The 24164-nt window shown below is 39.9% G+C and overlaps 1 protein-coding gene across 1 annotated transcript; it reads right to left on the bottom strand.

The window, feature by feature from the left end:
* Positions 1-787: 787 nt before the first annotated feature.
* On the bottom strand, positions 788-23284 carry PRPS1 (phosphoribosyl pyrophosphate synthetase 1). The gene is made up of 7 exons (XM_080910627.1): positions 23048-23284; positions 15002-15185; positions 8384-8482; positions 6919-7043; positions 3957-4130; positions 3097-3256; positions 788-1792 (listed from the first exon to the last, which is right to left on the bottom strand). Exons 1-7 carry the CDS (start codon positions 23167-23169, stop codon positions 1700-1702), a joined length of 957 nt encoding a protein of 318 aa, XP_080766753.1. The 5' UTR covers positions 23170-23284; the 3' UTR covers positions 788-1699.
* Positions 23285-24164: the final 880 nt, after the last annotated feature.

The raw sequence follows: 24164 nt of genomic DNA, 5'->3' as shown, positions 1-24164 counted from the left end.
CCCCATTTTAATCAAGCCAGTGATTGGGCAGGGAAAGGGAAGGTGGAGAGTGGGGGGGGGGGGTCACCGGAGGAGGAGGAAGAGGTGGAAAGATGGAGCTGAAACATGTGGCCTGGAGAAACCACAAGTTCTAAGGGATTTCTTAGCAGTGGAACAGAGTAGGGTAGTGGTAGATCTGCCCAGTCTGGGCACACTGCTTATATTCACATTAACTGAGTTGTGTCTTCATTGCACGGGTGTACTTATTTGGGATGGAGAGGCTGCAGCAACACTTTAATCCCAGCATTCATGAGGTAGAGGCAGGAAAGCCCAGGTGAGAGCCTAGCTCCAAAATCAAAGAACAACAAACAAATGTCCAAGTTCCTGGGGCTTCTCCCCCTGCTGGTGCCTGCTTGCAGCACTTTCATTGTCCTAGGCAGTGGCATTGCTCCAGGCATAGTTCAAAGTTGAGTGATACTTTTTCCTGAACGACCTCAAAACTTCACCCTAAGTATTAGAGAGAGAATCCTATAGTCTAGGTCTTATGTCAAAACCCAAAAATAAAACAATTCTTAACATTTAAAAGATTTTCAGGAATAAGTGGCAAAAACCCAGAAGACATTAATTATGCTTCATGTAATTCAAGCATACTCCATAAAATTAATTAGTTCTAATTCTCACTAAGCCTCAGATACTTGCTTTCTCTTAACAAGGTGGCTAAAATGGTTGGAAAAGGAAGATGTACTGGCCAGTGAAACAACTAAGACAAACAGGGAAATCAGTAGAGATGACAACACACCCAAAATCGTACACGACAGACATTTTATTAAGGTTCTTCCACACAAGACAGTAAGATCAACTTGTTAAGCAGAAATATGCTTAATTGAGAGGCCAAATGGGTACAAGGAAGATAAAAATTAAATACTTAAATTAAGCAAAAGGCACTACAGGACACCACCTAAAACCCACCACCTCAGAGGTAGGAGGCTAAGGAAGATTGAGCTACAGCAGGTTACCTAATGTGAACATTAGCAGTTATACAGCAAGAAGCAAGTCTGCCTTACAGAAGAGTTTGTAACAATGATCACTGAGTCCAAGATATTTGGACAGGAAAGGGTCAAGATAGATGAAGGTAAAGCCAACTGGAAAGGAATGGGTGTAGAGAATCCAAGCTATAGGGTTAAACAGATGGCAATGGATCAGGCTTCTTCCTCCCAAAAGAATTACTGCATTGAGCTACCTGCCCCTGCCTTACAGGATGCTCAACAGCTGAACTATGCTTAAGGATGCTCAGGGTTCTTGCTGCAGTGTAGCATAGACCTCTGAAAATGTATTACACATGGCTGTCTTTGTTGCTAGTTATTCTGAATGAAAAAACCCCAAAGCAGTCACATGCAATGGAGTATGAGCTTTGTCAATCCTTAGGACCTTGTGGAACACTCTCTTAACAGTCTATACATTTTTAACAGCTGAGATCAACTTAAAGCTGCAAGGCTCACAATATAAACAAGAAAGCCAGGATGCAACAATGCAGGTAAGGCATCCTAGCAGATAATAGCAATCTGTCTTTCTCCAATGTAGGATAAAATCTAACATAGCTAATGTGGGATGTAAAAAGCTATACTGAAGCAAGCTGGCTCTTCTGCTGAACTCACCAATACCAAGAAAAACAAGGGATGGGGTTGGTTTTATTTTCAAAATGCTTAAAGAAGTTATTATATTATAGAGGAACATGGCTGAACAGGTAGGAGACAGATTCTCCGTTGTGGGTTCTCCTGATGGCTTCTGCAAGGATCATAGAGATGTCAATCACCTAGAAAGGCAGAAAATGCACCTGGTTAGTATGCAAAAACAGTCCATGGGCCAATCTGCAGCCTACGAGGAGCCTGGAAAGCAAACTAAGGATCTAGCACTCAGCTCCTCCCTTTTACTATAATCACAAAGGAAGGAGTTAAGATGCTATTATTTACAGGACAAACCCTGACTCAAGATCATTAATAGAGTGATTCTGCACAGGCCGAGTCCATGCCTACAGCAGCTAAAGAGATGGTTCAGCAGTTGAGAGCACTCACTGACCTTCTACATGACTAGTTACATGTCAGGGATTACAAGAATATGATGCCCTCTGCAGGAGCCTCCCACACATGATACATGCATTTAATCCCAGCACTCAGGAGGCAGAGGCAGGTGGATCTGAGTTTGAGGTCAGCCTGGTCTATAGAACAAGTTCTAGGACAGCCAGGTCTATACAGAAAAACCCTGTCTCTGAAAACAGACAAACTCACAAAAAAGTACATGCCTATATATAATCTTAGTCCTTGGGAGACTAGGGCAAGAGGATTACAGTGAGTCTCAGGCTACCCTGGTCAACAGTGGCTTTATTGCAAAAGGCCAAAGCAAAAGCAACAAAGTTAGCAAAGAGACTATGGAGGTGGCTCAGATTTAAGTTTGCTTAATGCTTTTGCCGAGGACCTGAACTCAGTTCCCAGCATTCCCAAGGAAGCTCACCACTACAAGCTCACCACTACATTCAGCTCCAGCTTCACACAAGCACACGTGTAATTTCACATGAATAATTTTCAAAATAGTAATTTAAAAGCTTTAAAAACACACAAAGCTGGATGTTCTCAGGCATACTCTTGATCCCAGCACTCAGGAAACAGGCAAGTAGATTGAGTTTAAGGCCAGCCTGATTTACATGCCAAATTCTAAGTCAGTTGGGACTACATAATAATAATTATTGTATCAAATGAACAAGCAAAACCCCCCAAAGACTGAGGCCAGGACTTTAGCTGCTTTCTAGGCTAAAGTATGATTCCAACTTCAAGGCCTGACTGTGCTACGGAGTGAGTTCAAGGCCAGTGGAGGTAACTTAAAACATCTTAAACAGTACAAAGTAGAACTTTTATCAGTCCTTATTGCCAAAAGAAAGGGACAAATGATGGTTTTAGAAATTCACTGGAAGAGTGCTTACCTACAGAAACAAGACTTTGGGTTCCATTTCCAGAACAAACCAAAAACCCAAAGTTAAAAGCTCCAGTATTGACATATCTGACTTAATGTTACCATTTGAAAAACACTTAATGGGAATTTGGTTTGGGGTCAATCTTATCTCACCTGTATTTTGGAGCAGTGTTTCATCTTGTCCTCCTGAGGTATGGTATTGGTAACTACTACTGCTTCGAAGCATGCACTGTTGATGCGAGAAATGGCTGGACCAGAGAAGATTCCATGCGTCAAGATGGCATAAACTCTGGTGGCTCCAGCTGAGAGAAGTCTGGAGGAAAAAGATCTCATTAATCTGACATTCAAGTATACATGTGAAGTGTGGCAAGCATTTTCTTCTAATAAGGTCACTAATCCTACCATGAAGGTTCTGCTCTCAGAATCCCACTATTTAAGTCTAAATACTCCTGGGGTAATCTGCAAAACCATATCTAGCGACAGAAGTCAACACATGAATTTTAGGGGGACACAGTTATGGACTACTAAAGAATAAAGCCCATACTAAGCCTTATTATGGTAGAATCTATAAAATATTCTATAACATATTTCCTTTGTGAATGACAACAAAAAACACCCTTCAGAAAGACTTTATGTGACTGTGTTTGCTGCCCAGCCTGGACCCACAGGGTAGAAGGAGAGAGCCTTTCCAAAAGTTGTCCTCTGACTTCCACATGTTGGTCAAGGCATGAGCACATATGCACATTCAAAATAAATATATGTAAAGGGCATCTAGGGATTTCTAACTCATCAAAACAAAAAGTGAGCAGTGTAGAATACTGTAAATGTAATTATTCTCATTGACTTAGATGGTTAAAAGGGCAAGCTTTACCATATAAAAATTGTTCTGACTATATTTGAACTTATAACTTTGACTTTATAATGGCACAGACATACTATGCATTCAGTAGAAACCAGGTGTAGAATTTGAACTTTCCCTGGTCTAGCAATATGCCCCACTACCCTGTACTCACTTGTCAGCAGCATGGCAGATTGTACCACATGTGTCAGCCATGTCATCCACAAGTATAGCCACACGATCCTTCACATCTCCTACTAGTACCATGCGGTCCACTTCATTGGCCTTCTTCCGTTCCTTGTGAATCAAAGCAAAATCCACATTCAACCGGTCTGCAATGGAGGTCACTCTGTAAAACAAGAGATGTTATATTAAAGACAAAATCCAAGGCAAAAGTTGCTTCGAAGACTGGGAGTATCATTTAGTGGTAGACAGTTGCCCTGGCATGCATGTGACCCTAGGTCCCATCACTTGTGCTCACTTATACAAAATAATACAATGTTTTTCCTGGGAAAGAATACTCCTTGAAATTAAAACAGATTCCAGGGCAACTATCATTGACATCCCCCAAAAAACCATTATAAACTGAATTTTGTGGATTAATGCTTTTTGGAATATAATTCTCAAAACAAAACATTCATTGTGTGGATGAGGTAGACATACCCTTCACCAGTCCAGGCACACAGTATATACTAAGGTATATTAGTTTGCTAATTAAACCAGAAGAGAGATCTTATTATTGAGTGCAGGAAATGCACAGATTGTACCAGTTTCCATCATGGCAGACTTGTGAGTCTAGAAGTAGTGACACGTGAACCTGAAGCTAGGAGGAATGGAGTAAGCCAACCCTCTTTCCCATAATGGTGGTAAAACCCACCACAGATGGTAAATATCACCAACTGTACCTGGTCACCAACCTTGAGATTGCCTCTAGAAAGAAAATTAAGCCAATTAACCAGACAAACAGGGCATGTTATTATGTTACTATGAATTTATCAAATGAAGAAAATTTGTTTTCTCATTAAAGGCAGGTTAGAAGACAAATCTAACAAAGTACAACATATTCACTTATGCAGAAGTCCTTCAGTGGAGTGGCTCTTCCTCTATTCCCTTTATACTCCTTCTCTTCTTCCCATTTCCCTCCCTGGTCTCTCTCCATGTGCTCATGACTGGTCTCCTTCTCTCCCTCCCCTCTCTGCCCTCTCCCTCTCTCCCTCTCTCTACCTTTGTCTCTACTATCTTCTCTCCCCCATGCACTAAATATAAACTCTATTCTATACTAAAAAAAGTCACTCAGTGTAAATGACAATAGGCTACCTATGTGACATGTGTGCCCAGGAACCACTTGTATAGTTCTTGTCATAAAAGATTCATACTTCAGGTTTTGTGTTTTTAAATGTAGCATTGCTCAAATTTTAGCATTATGTCCTATTTCCCTTGTAAGCAGAGTTTTTGTTGAACAGGTGAAGAACCTGTGACCATAAGGTTTGAATTACAACTCTAGGCAACATTTCTACCTGGTTATAAACTGACCATACCTTGTGCTTTCGATTACTACTGGTTAGGAACCTAACATTAGAGGTAACCAGTTTACTTAAAATGATGACACTCAAGACAAATGCATGATATCAGTTACCTTAAGTGTTCCAAATTATTTATTCTCACTGGCCAAGACATGGAACAGAAAAGGGTTGAAAAAATAACCCATACCCCCTTGAGTGGAGAGCTTCTGTGCAAATTATAATCATACTAGGGATTCTTACCTACACCCCAAGTCTGCTAAGACAGAAGTGAGCATCACTAACTTGGAAAACACTCTATCACTATGAATTATAATGTGAAAGAATGACAAAGAACAGTAAGTCATTTGCAGAAAGTAGTATTCTAATACCAAACATAAAAAAAAAAAAAAACAAGCAAACCTGTTTGGTTATTTCAAGTTAACTTTTTTAAGTCTGAGAAAGACATGAACTTCATGCCTAAGACATTATTTAGATGGCTCAGCAGTTAAGAGAACTAACTGCTCTTCCAGAGGTCCTGAGTTCAATTCCCAGCAACCACATGGTGGCTCACAACCATCTGTAATGGGATCTGATGTCCTCTTCTAGTGTGTCTGAAGATAGCTACAGCATACTTGTATGTGACAACTGTTGACACAGATGACAAGTGCTGATTAAACATCAAACCTGGTTGAATAAACCAAGTTCTCAGTTTATTAATTCTTTATTTGAACTGTTTGACTTCTTCATGATTTGTTATCACCTTAGAAAGTTCTACTTTTTTTTTCTACTTATCTGAGTTTCTATTTCTACAACAAGAACATGTGCCATATTTCTGCAGGCATTACTAACACATAATCCACTAAAAGAAAAAAAAATCAAAGGTCCTTAGTCTGCACTATTTGAGCTATTAAGTATCGTAGCTGCTAAACCCTGGCAATAAGGTTTGGTTTAAAAATGTAAGGTACATGCTTTAAATTAAAATACCATACTTTATTTTCCTCTCTTTTTAATATTTTAATCCAGGGATCAAATGGTTTAACCAACAGCTTTGTAAAAGGTTTGTAAAGCTAACTTTAATTTTAGTCATCATTCTATTACTCCTTTACAACTCAAATGATATCCCAGCTACCCCTCCTCACCCTCCATCCCATCTGCCCTCTCTCCTCCCCTTTCCCTCTAGGTGCTCCCCTACCCATTCACCCACTTCTGCCCCACTGCTCCAGCATCCATCTACACTAGGATGGATTACTGGCCCACCCAGAGCTCCCAGGAACTAGACCACTAAGGAGTGTTTATCTATTGATATTGGGCTTAAGAATGAATGCCATTCATTGCAAATGAAATTTCCTACGCTTCCTGATAAAGTTCAGCAAGTGTTGTTTTACTAATGCAATAGTCAAGCATAATGCAACAACTTGTTTTTTTTTAAATTTTGTTTTGTTTTTGTTGTTGTTTTGAGACAGGCTTTTTCTGGGACACTCTGCTGTCCTTGAATGAGCACTCGGTTGAACAGGATGGCTTTTAAATTGGAGACCCATCTACATCTGCCTCCCCCCAAGTATTGAGATAAAAGGCACGTGCCACCAATACCCAGTACAGTACATTTTTTAAGAACAATAGTAATTATAAGCATACCTCTTGGCTCCACCAGCATCAGGTGAGACAATGGTACAGTTTCTCCACTCAGATATATTCTCCCGTATCCACTTTAAGACAGCTGGCTCTGCGTATAAATTGTCCACTGGGATATCAAAGAAACCCTGGAGAAAGAAGCTGGGTTAACATTTCTCTTATTTTTCCTTTCTTCCATTTATGAATGTCTGAAAAATAAAGTAGAGCCAGAAAGATGGCTCATCTGACAAAGGTATTTGCTGTTTAGTCTGATGTCTTGAGGAGTTTGCTCCTTGGGACTCACATGGGAGAAGTGACTACACGTTTCAGCATGTGTACTGAATCAACAATCAACTGATCAATCAATACAACAGGAGGTTGGTGAGATAGCTCAGTAAGTAAAGGAGCCCAAGTTTGATCTTGAGGACCCACTTAACTGAGAGCTCTTACAAGTTATCCTCTTACCTCCACACCATGCATGTATCCATGTTTACACACACACAATATGCAAATGTTAAAATAGCTTACATAAAAATACCTTACAACAATATTCAAAGTACTGAAAAGGCATACCCAAGCTGGTAACTATAAAAGAGAGCCTATTTCCTGGCAAAATCAGCACTATTAGCCTTTAGCCAACTCACACCTAACCATAGGAACAGAAATGAGCCCTTGTAAAGTCAAATTCGGCCAAGTACTATGAACTGACAAACCAATGACCAGACTCCCAACCTATAGACACTGTTTATGCCACTTGTGCTGGTACAACTGGTAAAGCAGCTGGAGATAGTATGGCATATAAACTCAGTGGCAACTCTTTATAGTGAATGATTATACAGATTAACTAGAAATCACAAGACGTGTTTTAATTCTAGTTTACACAAACAAGTAGTATTTCTCAAGTAAGTTGCTTTTTTATAGGACAAGTATACTCCTCTATCCTATGTACATCACTGTATTGCTACAAGAACCAAATGGTATTAACAGGGAGTTTTATTTTTAAAACAGGTTTTAGTCCCTCCCTGCCTAGGTCTTCCACATGCTAAGATTTTAAGTATGCACTACCATTGCACTACCATATGTAACAGGAAGTTTCTATACTATAAACCAAACGTGGCAATCGATTTCCCTTGCACTGGGCTTCTATGAAAAATCCTTAATGCTGTAGCTCTAAATTCTAGGGGGGAAAATGCTGATAATAGCTACCATAAATTATCAGTTACATCAACCAAGTATATCATACACTTATTATTTTATAACCATAATAATGAACACATGCTCAGACGCAACCTAACACGGTTAAAGTTAACGTGTGAGTATGTTTCAGTAGAAGCATCCATCTTAGTTCTAACCCTAAATCCTATGCACTTCCCATAATACCAAACTGTCAAGCTTCTTGCTTCATCTTTCAGCCTCCAGATTGCAGATGTCCACTACCATTCCCGACTTTCCTCCCATTCTTCTTTCAGTATTTAGCTTTAACCCGTACCTGAATTTGAGATGCATGTAGGTCCATGGTGATAATATGATCTGCACCTGCTACAGACAGCATATTTGCAACAAGCTTAGCTGAGATTGGAGCCCGGCTCTGAATAGCAGAAAAGGAACAAAAATCAAAAACCAAAATGAAAACAATTCCTTTGCTTGAGAAACATTATTCACGTACCTATATGCCATGTATGGCACGTAAATTCAATGTAAATAAGATCCGAATGGTATTATTAGCTGGGAGTTTAAACTTTAAAAACAAATTTTACTCTACAGCTTTTGTGTATTTCATGTATCTGGTTTACTTACAGGATGAGATATATACATAAAGTTTTGCAAGCCAAACCCTGACATTATTACTGATGCTATGATGTACTTAAAGAGGCGTAGAGCATGGCTGTCCTCTCAGACAGTCTACCAACAGCTGACTGAGACAGAAGCAGATACTTATAGCTAAACACTGCACTGAGATTGGAGACCCCTTTGGAAGAGTTAGGAGGAAGAATGAAGGAACTAGAGGGTAACCCCATAGGAAGAACAACAGTGTCAACTAACCTGGACCTCTGGAAGTTACCAGACCCTGAGCCACCAACCAGGCAGCATACACAAACTGGTCTGAAGCCCCCAGGACATATGTAGCAGCAAAGGGCTGGCTTGTCTGGCCTCAATGGGAGATGATGCCCCAGGTTGGGGGATACCCAGGAGAGGGTACCCTGTCAAGAGAAGGGGAGGGAAGACGGGGAAGAATTCTGCAAGGGGGTACTAGGAGGAGAGGCAACATTTAGGATGTAAATAAATGAAATACATAAAAAAGTAAAACCATGAGGGCTTGGCCAATCTGCCACCTGGACCAGCAGTTCCCAAAGGTTAAGGCCTGGTGAGAAGGAGATCTGAACAGCCAGGGAGCAGAGAGATCTCTGCCGAGTGCACAGGGAAAGCGCGCCCCTGCCCTGCCTGATCCAGGGACCAGGAACCCAGCATTGTGACCTCTGTTCCCACCCGGCGGCTTTGGGGTGCAGAACAGGGCTTGGACCATCTGCCACATGGACCAGTGGAGATCCAGGGACACAGACCAGGTACAAGGGAAAGGCACAGACAACAAGATGGCAAGAGGAAAGCGAAAGAGCATATCCCAAGGAAACCAAGACAACCTGGCAACGACAGTACCCAGCTCTCCCATCACAACAAACATTGGAAAGCCAAACACTCCAGAAAAAGAAGATGCAGACCTAAAATCATACCCCAAGACGCTGATAGAGATCCTTAAACAAGAACGGGAGGAAAAGCAAAAAGAATCAGAAGCGCTTAAAGAGGAAACAAGAAAAACACTCATTGAACTCAAAGAACTAGAGGAAAACAGAACCAAAGAGATGAAGGAATGGAAGAAGGAATTTAAAACGGAAATTGACACAATAAAAAAACACTAAAAGAGATAACCCTAGAGGTAGAACACCTAAAAAAGAAATCAGGAGTCACAGAACCAAGCATTTCCAATAGACTACAAGAGATGGAAGAGAGAATCTCGGGGGCCGAAGACAACATTGTAAACATAGACAAAACAGCCAGAGAAGATGCAAAAACCAAAAAGCTCCTAACCCAAAATGTCCAAGAGATCCAGGACACAATGAGAAGACCAAAACTAAGGATAATAATAACAGAAGAGGGAGAAGAATATCAACTAAGAGGCACAGTAAATATCTTCAACAAAATTGTAGAAGAAAACTTCCCTACCCTTAAGAATGAGATGACCACGAGCATAAAAGAAGCCTTCAGAACTCCAGATAGGTTGGACCAGAAAAGAAATTTCTCCCGACACATAATAGTCAAAACACCAAGTGCCCAAAGCAAAGAAAGAATACTAAAAGCAGTAAGGGGAAAAGGTCAGGTAACATATAAAGGCAGACCAATCAGAATCACACCCGATTTCTCAACAGAGACTATGAAAGCTAGAAGACCCTGGACAGACATCATGTAGACCCTAAGAGAACACAAGTGTCAGCCCAAGCTGCTATACCCAGCAAAACTCTCAATCACCATAGATGGAAAGATGAAGATATTTCAAGACAAATCTAAATTTACACAATATCTGACCACAAACCCAGCACTACAATGAATTATAGGTGGAAAACCCAATACAATGAGGGGAACTACATCCTAGTAAAAACAAGAAAACTACTAAGCAAGAAAACCAAAAGAAAGAGACACAGACACAACTCAACCTACAAAAGCAATAATAGCAGGAAACAGAAACCACTATTCCTTGATATCTATTAACATAAATGGACTCAACTCCCCAATAAAGAGACATAGGCTATCAGACTGGATACATAAACAAAATCCAGCATTTTGCTGCATACAGGAAACTCATGTCAGAGACAAAGACAGACACTATCTCAGAGTAAAAGGTTGGGAAAAAACTTCCAAGCAAACAGCCCCAAGAAGCAAGCTGGAGTGGCTATTCTAATATTGAATAAAGTAAATTTCCAACCAAATGTTATCAAAAAAGATAAGGAAGGACACATTTACTCATTACAGAGGAAATCTGTCAGGAACTCTCAATCCTTAACATATATGCTCCAAATACAAAAGCACCCATATTCATAAAAGAAACCCTAATAAAACTCAAAAAATACATTTCACCCCACGCAATAATAGTGGGAGACTTTAATACCCCACTCTCACCAATGGACAGATCATGGAAACAGAAACTGAACAAGGACACTGCAAAACTAGCAGAGACTATGAACCAACTGGAATTAATAGATATCTACAGAACATATCATCCTAAAGTAAAAGAATACACCTTCTTCTCACCACCCCATGGCACCTTCTCGAAAATTGACCACATAATTGGACACAGAACGAGCCTTCATCGATATAAGAAGATTGAAATACTCCCATGCATCCTCTCAGATCACCATGGTCTATGGCTGCTCTTTAACAACAAAGACCACAAAAAGTCCACATACACATGGAAACTAAACAACGCTCTATTAAAGGATAGCAGGGTAAAAGAAGAAATAACGAAATAAATTAAGGATTTTCTAGAATTCAATGAAAACGAAAATACAACATACCCAAACCTATGGGATGCAATGAAATCAGTAGTGAGAGGAAAACTCATAGCCATGAGCCCTTCCAAAAAGAAACTGGAGAGAGCATACACCAGCAACTTGACAGCACAGCTAAAAGCTCTAGAACAAAAGGAAGCAGATACACCCAAGAGGAGTAGACGGCAAGAAATAATCAAAATTAGGGCAGAAATAGACCAAATAGAAACAAAAAGAACCACTGAAAGAATCAACAAAACCAAGAGCTGGTTCTTTGAGAAAATCAACAAGATTGATAAACCCTTAGCCAGACTAACTAGAGGGCAAAAGAGAGTATACAAACTAACAAAATCAGAAAGGTAAGTGGAGACATAACTGAAACTGAGAAAATTCAAGAAATCATCAGATCATACTATAAAAGCCTATACTCCACAAAGTTGGAAAATCTGGAGGAAATGGATGAATTCCTAGACAGATACAAGATCCTAATGTTAAACCAGGATCAGGTAAACCATCTAAATAATCCCATAACACCTAAAGAAATAGAAGGAGTCATCAAAAGCCTCCCAACCAAAAAAAAGCCCAGGTCCAGACTGGTTCAGTGCAGAATTTTATTGCGGACATAACAAACACCAATACTCTCCAAACCATTCCACAAGATAGAATCAGACGGAATACTACCTAACTCATTTTTTGAGGCTATAATAACCCTCATTTCTAAACCACACAAAGACCCTAAAAAGAAAGAGAACTTCAGACCAATATCACTTATGAACATTGATGCAAAAATACTCAACAAAATCCTTGCAAACCGAATCCAAGAATACGATCATTCACCATGACCAAGTAGGCTTCATCCCTGGGATGCAGGGATGGTTTAATATAAGGAAAACCAGCAATGTAATCCACCATATAAACAAAATCAAAGAACAAAATCACATGGTTATCTCACTAGATGCTGAGAAAGCATTTGACAAAATTCAATACCCCTTCAAGTTAAAAGTCCTGGAAAGAACAGGAATCCAAGGTCCATATTTAAACATAATAAAAGCAATATACAGCAAACCAACAGCCAACATCAAACTTAATGGCGGGAAACTTGAATCAATCCCACTTAAATCAGGGACTTGACAAAGCTGCCCACTCTCCCCCTACCTATTCAATATAGTACTGGAAGTCCTGGCTGGAGCTATTAGACAGCAAAAGGAGATCAAGGGGATGCAAATCAGAAAGGAAGAAATAAAAACATCACTCTTTGCCGATGACATGATAGTGTACTTAAGTGACCCCACAAATTCCACCAGAGAACTCCTACAGCTGATAAACAAGTTCAGCAAAGTGGCTGGATACAAAATTAACTCAAACAAATCAGTAGCCTTCCTATATTCAAAGGACAAACATGTGGAGAAGGAAATTAGGGAAAAGATAGCCTTCACAATAGTCACAAAAACTATGAAATACCTTGGTGTGACTCTAACTAAGCAAGTGAAGGACCTGTATGACAAGAACTTCAAAGTTCTAAAGGAGGAACTCAAGTAAGATCTCAGAAAATGGAAAGATCTCCCATGCTCATGGATTGGAAGGATCAACATTTTAAAAATGGCCATCCTACCAAAAGCAATCTACAGATTCAATGCAATCCCCATCAAAATTCCAACCCAGTTCTTCATTGAGTTGGAAAGATCAATGTGCAATTTATTCTGGAATAACAAAAGACCTAGAATAGTGAAATTCATCCTCAACAACAAGAAAACATATGCAGGAATCACTATCCCTGACCTCAAGCTATATTTCAAGGCAATTGTGCTGAAAACTGCATGGTACTGGTACAGAAATAGGCTCTCATGTATATGGTCACCTGATTTGACAAAGGAGCTGTAAACATTCAATGGAAAAAGGACAGCCTATTCAACAAATGGTGCTGGTTCAACTGGCACTCAGCATGCAAAAGAATGAAAATAGACCCTTTCTTATCTCCTTGTACAAAGCTCAAGTGTAAGTGGATCAAAGATCTCCACATTAAACCAGATACACTGAAACTATTAGATGAGAAAGTAGAGAAAACCTTAGAACACATAGGCACAGGAGAAAATTTTCTGAACAAAACACCAATGGCTCAAGCTCTAAGGTCAAAGATTAACAAATGGGACTTAATGAGATAGCAAAGTTTCTGTAAGGCTAAGGACATTGTCAAGAAAACAAAACGGCAGCCAACAGAATGGGAAAATATCTTTACCAACTCCACATCGGAACTCAAAAAGCTAGACACCAGAGAATCAAACAACCCTATTAAAAATGGGGTACAGAGCTAAGCAAAACGTTCTCAATTGAGGAATATCGAATGGCTGAGAAACATCTAAGGAAGTGCTCAACATCCTTAGCCATCAGGGAAATGCAAATCAAAACAACCTTGAGATTCCACCTCACACCAGTCAGATTGGCCAAGATCCAAAATCAGATGACAGCAGATGCTGGCGAGGTTGCGGAGAAAGAGGAACACTTCTCCACTGTTGGTGGGGTTGTAAACTGGTACAACCACTCTGAAAATAAGTCTGGCAATTCCTCAGAAAATTGGACATAGTACTACCTGAAGATCCAGCTATTCCACTTCTGGGCATATACCCCAGAGACACTCCAATATACAACAAAGCTACATGCACCAAAACGTTCATAGCAGCCCTATTTATAATAGCCAGAAGCTGGAAAGAACCCAGATGTCCTTCAGTAGATGAATGGATACAAAAATTGTGGTACATTTACACAATGGAATACTACTCAGCCATCAGAAACAATGACTTAACCAAATTCTTAAGAAAATGGTTGCATCTAGAGAATATCATCCTGAGTGAGATAACCCAGTCACAAAAGAACAGACATAATATGCAGTCACTGATAGTGGGATGCTAACCCCAGAGGCTCAGACTGCCCCAGAAACAACTCACAGACTGTGAGTTCAAGAAAAAAAGAAAAGAAAAAAAAACAAAAAAACAAAGAAACAAACAAACAAACAAACAAAAAAAACAAAACGTCATGCTCAATCCTTACACACCAAGAAAACATTGACTAATTCCGGGTTACATCCTGTTTTACATGTACTTTTTGCTCATTGTAACTAGTAAGACCTTAGTGCAGAGTATCAAACCTTAAAGGAAAAAAAGCCAAGCACTGACACAATAAAAAAAAAAAAAGTAAAGCCACATACTATCAATGCCTTTTCACTGCATTTACTTACAAATGGATTTCTGTAGCATTTGAATTAAACTATAATTTTCGCTATGAAAGCATTATTTGTCATCTAAATGAAAGTTAAAATACTTAAGTTATATATATGGCATTGATGTAAAGTTAGGGAGTGCTTAAGGAAATATTCTGGAAAGCAGCTATACTCAGCACTATACCACCAATGGTACATCTAACAAACATGCAAACAGCTAAGGACATTGTGACTTTATATGTTCCTCTTTTCCCTACATTAGAAAGATTCTGATCTGAAGGTATAACTCTGGTAGAGCACTGGCCAACATTAAGCTCTGGGTCTGATCAACTCCAAGAAAACCATCCATTCTTACCTTGTCCTTCTTATCTTGGCGGGCATAAGGGAAGCATGGGATGACTGCGGTAACCCGGCTGGCTGAAGCGATCTTGCAAGCATTAATCATGATCAAAAGCTCCATTAGATTGTCATTTATCTCACCACACCCACTCTGAACAATGTAGACATCCTCTCCACGAACACTTTCCCCAATTTCCACGCTAAAATATAAAAAAAGAGAATATAAACAATAGATTTTTTAAGCCCCAGTCATAGGATGAGCATTAATACATGCTATGCATGGGTTACAGCTACACATGGATATTGATCACTTCAGACTTTGAGTGGACACCTAAAGGAACCTGCATACCAGAAGCAGTTTATCATCCAGTTTATTAAAGTTTACTATACAAATAATCTGAGTTTATAAATGAGACACAGGATGAGAAAGATTGGTTGACTTTACTCTAAAGTACTTATTAAGATGGAATTGCCCTGTAATTTTTTATGGTAGCCATCAGATATAGTACCAAATCTGCTAGTAATGGTGACTATTATAGTCCACACATAAGAAAGAAAATCCTCAGAAATGAATCATCACTGTTCTGTAAAGATGCTGTATAGAAAAGATAGTACCCTTCCCATCATAGTGTAAGTTTGCTAAAGTATTAAATATTCATGCTAAACCAAGTACTCTACTAGGAATACGTGTGTAGCAGTACATGGAACAGATGTGGGCCCTGCCCTCTTTCTGTGCTAACTACTCTGAATTACGCAGAAAGCCTTGCTAACTACTTTGGTCTGGAGGGATGAGATTAATCAGTCTTTAAGAACATGAATTGGCTGGATGTGGTGGTCCAGGCCTTTAATCCCAGTGTTTGGAATTATAAACTCTTTATAAGTCTGACGCTGGCCTGGTCCACTGAGTTCTAGGGCAGCTAGGGATACATAGAGATACTGTCTCTAAAAACCAAATCATAACTACAAAATTGGGCCAGTGCTGATGGCACACATCTGCAATTCCAGGACTAAAGAAACTGAAAAATGGTGGTGGTGATTTTAAAGACAAGGTAGCTACATAAAGAGACCCTGTCTAAAAGAAAGTCAAAGGCTTAAGTGCAAAGTGAAGAAAAACCAACAAAATAAAAGGTTAGTTTAAAATCATCCTGAGTGAGGTATCCTAGTCACAAAAGAACAGAAATACACAGTCACTGATAATTGGATACTAGCCTCAGAAAGCTCTGAATACCCAAGAAAACAACTCACAGACTATATGAAGCTCAAAAAAAGAAAAAAAAAAAAAGGCCAAAAAGTGGAAGCCTCAGTCCTTCTTAGAAGAAAATAATAATAATAATAATAATAATAATAATAATAATAATAATAGTAATAATAATGTGTATAGCACCCTCCCAGAATGGGGTACACCTAGACCTTAAATAATTAATAACTCAAGAGCTAAGAAGATAGCCTTGTGGCAATTTTTGGTAGTTAAAAATCATTATGTTTAATCTTTACCAAAAACACCTTGACTATTTCCATGTTACATTTTATTTTACATGTGCTTTATGAACTTTCAATGCATATTATCAAACCTTTAAAAAAATCAAGTACTGACAAAAATATATTCATCATCTGTACATAAATAAAGTTGTAAGGGAAAAAAAGGCTAGTTTATATATGAGTAAGAAAAAGCAATACCATTGATAACTCTCTAAGATAACCAACGAATACTGCTTTGTAGGTAGAGAGGTGAGAGGATCTGGGGGGATTTGGGTGAGGAGAAAATATGATCAAAAATATTGTATGAAAAAAACAGGCAACAAAACTAACACCCAGATTAATCTGAGAACTCTACCATCATTTACACAGAATTAATGCTAACTTTACAGTCTTTTCCAGAAATGGATAGGAAACAGGCTCCAACTCAGTTTTATTGAGGCCATTATTACTCAGATACTAAAACCTGAGGAAGGCAGTATTAAAAGAAAATCCTTGAAAGAACAGGAGGAAAGCAGTTGTAGTCATCTCATAGCAAATAGAAAAGACCCTTTGGTGATTAAATCAATAGGGGTGCTTTATATATCTAGACTTGTTTGTTTTTCTTTTTCCTTCTTGAGACAAGGTTTCTTTTTATTACAGAGCCCTGACTGTCCTAGACTCGTTTTGTATACCAGGCTGGTCAGAGATCTACCTGCCTCTGCCACCCGGGTGTGTGCCACTACAGCCCCTCCTCTCTTGACTTTTTATCAGTGTAAAAATACTTATTGTTATACTATACCATAGATTTCCAAATAAACTACAGTTTGCAGAAAAATTATAGCCAGAAAGTTATAAAACACATATACAAGACATATTTTTCTCATTTTCTACCAACTGCCCGTAAGTCTATAACTCAAAATTCATTTTTGTAACAGTCGGAATAAACTCATGATTTTGTACACACCACTGAGCTATACTCTACTCTCAAAACTCAACCTTTTTTTTTTTATTTTGGGGGAAATGACAATAAAGGACTCATGTAATTTATGATGGCCTGCAATTTTAGAGCTGATTCTTCTGCCACTACCTCCTAAGGCACCACCATGCCTGGTTCCAAATTCAATTTTGATGCCGCACACTTATAATTAAGACAGTATGCTGAGGGCAGTTTAGGATAGACAGTGAGCTCCAGGGCAGTCTGGGCCAGTTATGACCCTGTCTCAAAACAACCAACTAAACAAATAGTAAAGGAAAGAGTATAATTGTGTGCCATTATACCTGTGTATACTCAAGTAACCATTACTGCATCTCTCAATTAAAGCTGAGGTACAGACATAAAAAAAAATGAAAGACACTTCTGTGGTCAGTCAAATGAACCTACTTTAATTTTGTATTCTCTGAGAAGCTATGTAATGCTGAGGGAGCCTGGGAAACTTCCAATCTCTATAGTTAGCATAAGAAATCGTCCACTTCTGAACCAGGTTTGATGGTATACACTTATGCTGCTATCCCTTAGGAAACTGATGAAAGCCAAGGCTAAATACCCTGTCTCAAAAAATAGTTTAAAATATTTTCTCCTTAGCTTGTCATGCACTCAGTCTTTCTCTTTTTTCTTTCATATTCCTTGGATATATATCCTTTCACTTTCTGGCCTCTATGCTTCTTGCCAGTATCCACAAATACCCTTTTTTTTTGGTCTCCAATTACAATTCCTTCTCTGATAGTTTTATTAAACTGTATTCAGAGAACTAGTAAGAATAAAAGAATGTAGCTAAGGTGTAGCTCAATTGGGAGTGTTTCCCTAGTATTTAGGCAGTCTTGGGTTAGACCCTATCTAAGTGTGGGAGCAGCCTGAATTCTGTCTTAAAACAAAACCTAGTGTGTGTTTATGCATGCGCCAGTGCCCGTGTATGTGCCAGTCTACTCTGTGATACAGAGTACTTGTTGCTCTTGAACAAGACACAGGTTCTGTTCACAGCTCTCACAACTACCCCTAATTCCAGTTTAGGGATTCAATGCCCTCCTCTGGCCACCATAGGCACTGATGGACACAACATGTGTTGCATAGGCAGACGTGCAGGCAAAACACTCATGTGGAAAATAAAACTGAAGAAAAACAAAACAAAACTACCAACTATCTTCACTAGATCTTAATTTTATTCTAGTTCAAACATACTTAAAAATGTACCTATTAGCTGGGTAGGACAATATATACTAGTAAATCTAAAACTCATGATGCTGCAGCAGGATTGAGTTAGAGGCCTATCTAGGCTACAGTTAAAAAATTATCTTAAATCAAAAGCAACAATACAAAAAGATTTTTAAAAGTCCAACAAAACTATGGTAAAATGGTTTAGCAGGTGCTGCATAGCCTGACAACCAGAGTTCAATCCCTAAACGGACCTGGCACAAGAAAATAACCAACGCCATTGTGTCCCCTCCTCAACATAAAGAAAATGTACTAAACATTGTCAGGCGTTATCAATAAAAAAGGTTAGTAGTCCAGATGATAAAAGGTGCTTGCCACATGCCTACCCACTTGAATTCCATTCCTGGAACCCACATGGAAAGGAACTCCCAATAGCTGTCTTCTGACCTCCACCCTTGTATTGTGGTACATACATGACATTCACACTTCCAAATATTTAGAGTAAAATTTTACTTTTAAAGCTTCTTTACTTTAATGATAGAGAGAACTGAACACTATCTAGTTCTTCCATATTTAGGAATCAGTACTAATTTTTTATATGTATAGTGTTGTGTGTGTAGTCAGGTCAGAAGAGAGTTTCTTTGCTGTTTAACAGCTGTGTACATGAAGCAAGCTAGCTACAAGGTTTGGTCTCTATCTCTTACTTTCCCATAGGAGCACTTGTGGATGCACACAGCTTGAAGAGATAGCTCAATCATTCTTAACAGGGACAGAAATCAATCACCTATAACTCCAGCTCCAGAAACATTCATATTCTCCCTCTCTCTCTCACACACACACACAGAGTGGGGGAATTATTCTTACTACTCTGGCTATATATATTCTTCAAAACACTCGACCAGGTTACAGCTGTTAGCTTATTAATAATTGCATCCTGTTTTTTACTCACTTTCCTTGAAAGATTCCCTTATTATTATTTTTTTAAAGTGTTTCTGGGGCTGTAGAGATGGCTCAGTGGCTATGGGCACTGACTGCTCTTCCAGAGGTCCCGAGTTTAAATCCCAGCAACCACATGGTGGCTCACAACCATCTATAATGGGACCTGATGCCCTCTTCTGGTGTGTCTGAATTATATATAATAAATAAATCCTTTTTAAAAAGTGCCTCTGTTTTGTGGTTCATGCAGTCTAGACCAAGTATTTCCAACAATTGAGCAACTTCAAACAAATGGTTAAATCTGTCTGCACCCCTCTTAGACATCTCACCTCTTTGACCCAGATCTCTGTTCTCCCAGGGGAGAGAAGTTGGGTGCACTGATTTCCAATAAGGTCATGTTTTCCTTATACATGGTATCAGAGGTCTACCTACGGAGGCAGTTTCTGTAAACAGAGTATCATGTGCTTCGAAGACTCACATGTCAGGAATTCCTAGTGTCAGCTTGTTTGATTAGGAGTTGGAAAACAAAATACGAAATTTTACAACTGACCCTAGACTGTCAGACAGGTTTAAATTCCTCAAAGCATTTAGACCAAAGTTGCTTCTCACCTTATACAAAGTTTCAAATAAGTCAATTAAAAAAAAAACCCTACAACATTACTATATTTTACACTTCATTCTTTATCACTGTGTAAAAACTCTAGGAATTTGGAAAGTCTTTAAAGAGCTGTTTTCCATTACTTATACCTCTCTTAAGCTGCTAGAAGACAAGAGATAAGATAAGGTAACTAACTCTGAACTTTAGCATTTTCCTCTAAGTTCTTGGTAAAAATACTATAGTGTTCAGTTCTATAAGACTTATACTGATTTTTAACATAGTCCTTGTTTGTTGTAACTACAGAATTATTTATATATATATAGTCTCACTATGTACTATGTAGTAGCCTGGAACTACTGTAGCTAGCTGACTCAGAGATCCCTGCCTGTCTCTGCTTTCCCAGAACAGAGATTTAAGGCGTGCGCCATCACACCTGCTTCATAGCCTTGCAGGATCTGAGTCCGGAGGTCAGCCTTATCTACAAAGTTGCAGGACAGCCAGGGCTACAGTAAAACCTTACCGCCAAAAAGCAAAAAGAACCCAAACTATTCTGAAGTCAGGCATGATGGTGCAGGCTTAAGTATACCGAGGAAGCATAAACAGGTTTCTAAATTCCAAGGGCAGACTGATCTATAGAGTAAGTTCTAATCCACCCAGGTATACTCCCCACCCCCAATAAAACTCACCCAACCGTTACTAGGATTTTTAAAATTTTTGCTTAATTACCAACATTTCAGCCTTTTTTAAAAAGCCAAGCTCAGAGATAACTTATATTTAGGGTTAGAAAGCCTTTTTACTGGTTAAGATTGCAGGCTGCTCTAGTAGAGGATCGGGGTTCTGATTCCCAGCTTCCACATGGTAACTCACAACCATCTGTGACTCCAGTCCCAGGGAATCTAGCACCTTCTTTTGACCCCCAACTGGTAACAGTCCTGCACAATATACTTACATGCAGGCAAAATACCCATACACTAAATTAAAAGAAACCGTAAAAAGCCTTATTTTCCAAGTTGGGCTTTATCAAGACTAATCCGTAGAAAATACATTGTTCTCTTCTCCCATGACCACCACCGCAAATATAATCTCAGTTTCTAGTGTGTTGCATTATGCAGAGGGCAGAAGGATTAACGCAAGGACAAAACAGTCCTCCCTTTTTTTTTTTTTTTTGAAAAGGAAAAGAAAAAAAAGACAACATTCTTATCCCCAGGCTAAGCTGTTCAAGGTCTGGGCTGTTCTGCATTCCTAATTGAGGCCCAGGAGTACTTATGGTCAGAGATAAAAACAGCAGCTTGCACACCTCCTTTGACTAAGGTATTGCCTGGTTACAGATGCTATCAGTGTTTGCCCTTCCATTTGCATCACAATTAACAGCATACTAATCCCGGAAGAAGCCAACATTACAGATGAACTTTAGCTACACAGACATATTTAGAAACCATCTTAAAGGAAAACCACAAAATGTTTAGAAATAGAATAAATCTTATGTAATTTAATTGATCATTGGTTTAAAAAATTCACCCCTAGCAGATGACTAAAATTAGCTGTGGAGATAGTGATGGCTCATGTCTGCAACCCCCGTGCTAAGCAGGTGGAGGAGCAAGAAGCAAGATAAATGTTCGAGTCCTGTCAGAGATTACCCCTCAAAGAAAAAACCAAACAAAAAACTAAAAACAAAATGAAAATAAGCCAACGAAAAGCATTAAGGTTAGTGCTCTGATTTCATCTACCACAGGAAACCAATAAAATATGTAGAAGATTCTGTATATAAGTGGAAGGCGCACTGAAAGGAGCAGGTAACCAACTCGCTCACGTGGTCTAGTAGTGCATGTGGACGAAGATCGGGGCCAGGAAGAGAGTTTTGTTGGTAACTCTCAGAGACTGTCTCACTATGTAGTACCAACTAGCCTAGAATTAGTTATGCAGGCTTGCCCCAAACTTGTGGCTGGCTGTCTTGCTTCTGCCTAGTGGGATGCGGGATCCCACCAGTGCTGGGAGACTTTTAAGGCAAAGCATAAAAAGAGGACATTCAAATTTCACTTCGCTGTTTGAGCCAGATCTTTTCCTGCACTATTATTTTGTCTCTAGTTATTAACATTCACACGTAAGCCGTTCCCTAAATCCTCACACACTTAACACCGAAAAGCGGCTACAATGGAGGAGGGGCGGAGCGCGTGGATTATCTGTGCTAGTAGAGTCATTGGAAAGAGGTCAAAATTTCCAATCCTACAACTAAGGTTTCTCTATTTTTCGGGATGACTTAAGCTGAGATGCTTCTGAAGATCAAGGATGCTGAGCTATAGCAACCACTTTACCCCATCAGCTGGATATAACTTAAAAGACGGTTCAATTCCTCAGCAGACAGAATTGGAAAAGCCGGCAGAGAGCCAATCTAAGGGACTTGGTAACATTTTCGCGCCCTTAGAACACGATGTTTCCCTTAAGACCAAACCAGAATGCCACCATTTCCAACCAAAAAGCTTTTTGATTCTAGGAAAAAGACCACGACAGGTTCAGAACGCGATAGGTTCTCTGATGTACACCAGTCGACGCGCCGAAAGCGAACCGAATCCAATCTACTGGCTCCACAGTGAGGCGACAAGCCACGTGTCCCCATGCCCAAAGCTAAGAGCCCATACCCCTCCAGACCTTCCAGGAGGCCATTACCCCGCGACATTTGGTCCTCCATCCCCAGTCTCCAAACACAGCGGCCTCGCTGCCCCCCTCCATCTTGGCTCCACCTAACCGCTCGCGGTGAGGATGAACGCGACCCTCCTTGGAGGTAAAATAACGGAACAGCCCGTGGGGTAAGCTGCCCCTTACTGCCCTCCCTCTGAGCCAGGGAAATCCCACGGCCGCTTTATCTGCCAAGGTGCCATCGCCTGGGGCGATCAGGTACACCAAGATGCCAATTGTGTCCTTACCAGGTCTCCTGGTTGCTGAATTTCTTAGTCACCACCTTGCCTAGTTCCAGGCCCAGGCGGTCAGCAATTTTCTGGGATAAATCCTGGTGGGAGCTCCCGCTGAAGATTTTGATATTCGGCATCTTGGGCAACTACTCAAATGTGCTCAGTGGTCACTGCTGCTGCTGCCGCCGCCGCCGCCGCCGCCGCCTCGGGAAGGGAAGTCAGCAGCGATCCTGAACACCTACAGCACCGCGTTGCTACTCCGCCATCTTACATTCCCGCCCAGCGAGCGACATTAAATTACCCAGGGGGCGGGACTACAAAGGAAGGTCTCCACCCAGTCTTTTCGGGTTGGCTGGACCCGGGTGGGGGCGGAGCCTTCTGGTAATATTGCCGCCCAACCACTCTCCCGGGTAATTTGTCCAAAGGCATGAAAGGGGTTAAATTAAAGCACTTTCACATCACAAGGACAGCTACAACGCAGGCGCATCCCACCCTAAGGGCTTGTTACCGACTCTAATTACCAAGTTACTTTTTCACCTGGAAGGCAAGTCCCAGGGGAACGTGACTAAAGGTGAGTCATCCTGGAACAATACAAGAGATATCTGGGTGATAAATTTCTGATTAACTAATGCCTAGGAGAATCAAAAATAAAGAATTATCCATGAAGAGCCCTGAAAGAATCAACATAGTGTTTTAAGTCCTCCACAGACACAAGGTAAAATTGCTAACGTAGCAAGGTAACACATGCTAACTGGACCAGTACAAACATGTACTTTTAGACCCCGTTTTCTTTAACAGTATTCCAGATAGCCATGAATTAGATGTAAAGGAAAAGTCACACAATCTTAGAATAAAAAATATCAGTACTAAGCTGGTGGTAGTGGTGTACACCTTTAATCCTAGCATTGTGGAGGATGCTGTCAGGCAGATCTGTGTTGGTTTTAAGCCAGTCTGATGTACAAAGGGAGTTCAGAACCACCAGAGATATATAGTGAGATCTTGTCTCAAAACAGCAACAATTAACAAAACCAAAATAATGACTACCAGGTATGGTGGTACATGCTTATAATCCTAACAGTGAGGGGACTGAACCAGGGGGATCATGAGTCCCAAGCTAGCCTCAATCACACTC

Source organism: Micromys minutus (genome assembly GCF_963924665.1).
Source record: "Micromys minutus genome assembly, chromosome: X".
Taxonomy (NCBI): domain Eukaryota; kingdom Metazoa; phylum Chordata; class Mammalia; order Rodentia; family Muridae; genus Micromys; species Micromys minutus.
The sequence above is the reverse complement of the archived record's forward strand: the minus strand, read 5'-3'. Positions and strand labels throughout refer to the sequence as shown.

Excerpts from the sequence above, each read along its gene's own strand:
- PRPS1 (XM_080910627.1), bottom strand. The coding sequence starts at position 23,169 with ATGCCGAATATCAAAATCTTCAGCGGGAGCTCCCACCAGGATTTATCC. Across the intron at positions 8,483-15,001 it reads GCCAAGATAAGAAGGACAAG|AGCCGGGCTCCAATCTCAGC; the intron begins GTAAGAATGGAT and ends TCTGCTATTCAG. Across the intron at positions 3,257-3,956 it reads ATCTGCCATGCTGCTGACAA|ACTTCTCTCAGCTGGAGCCA; the intron begins GTGAGTACAGGG and ends TTTTTCCTCCAG.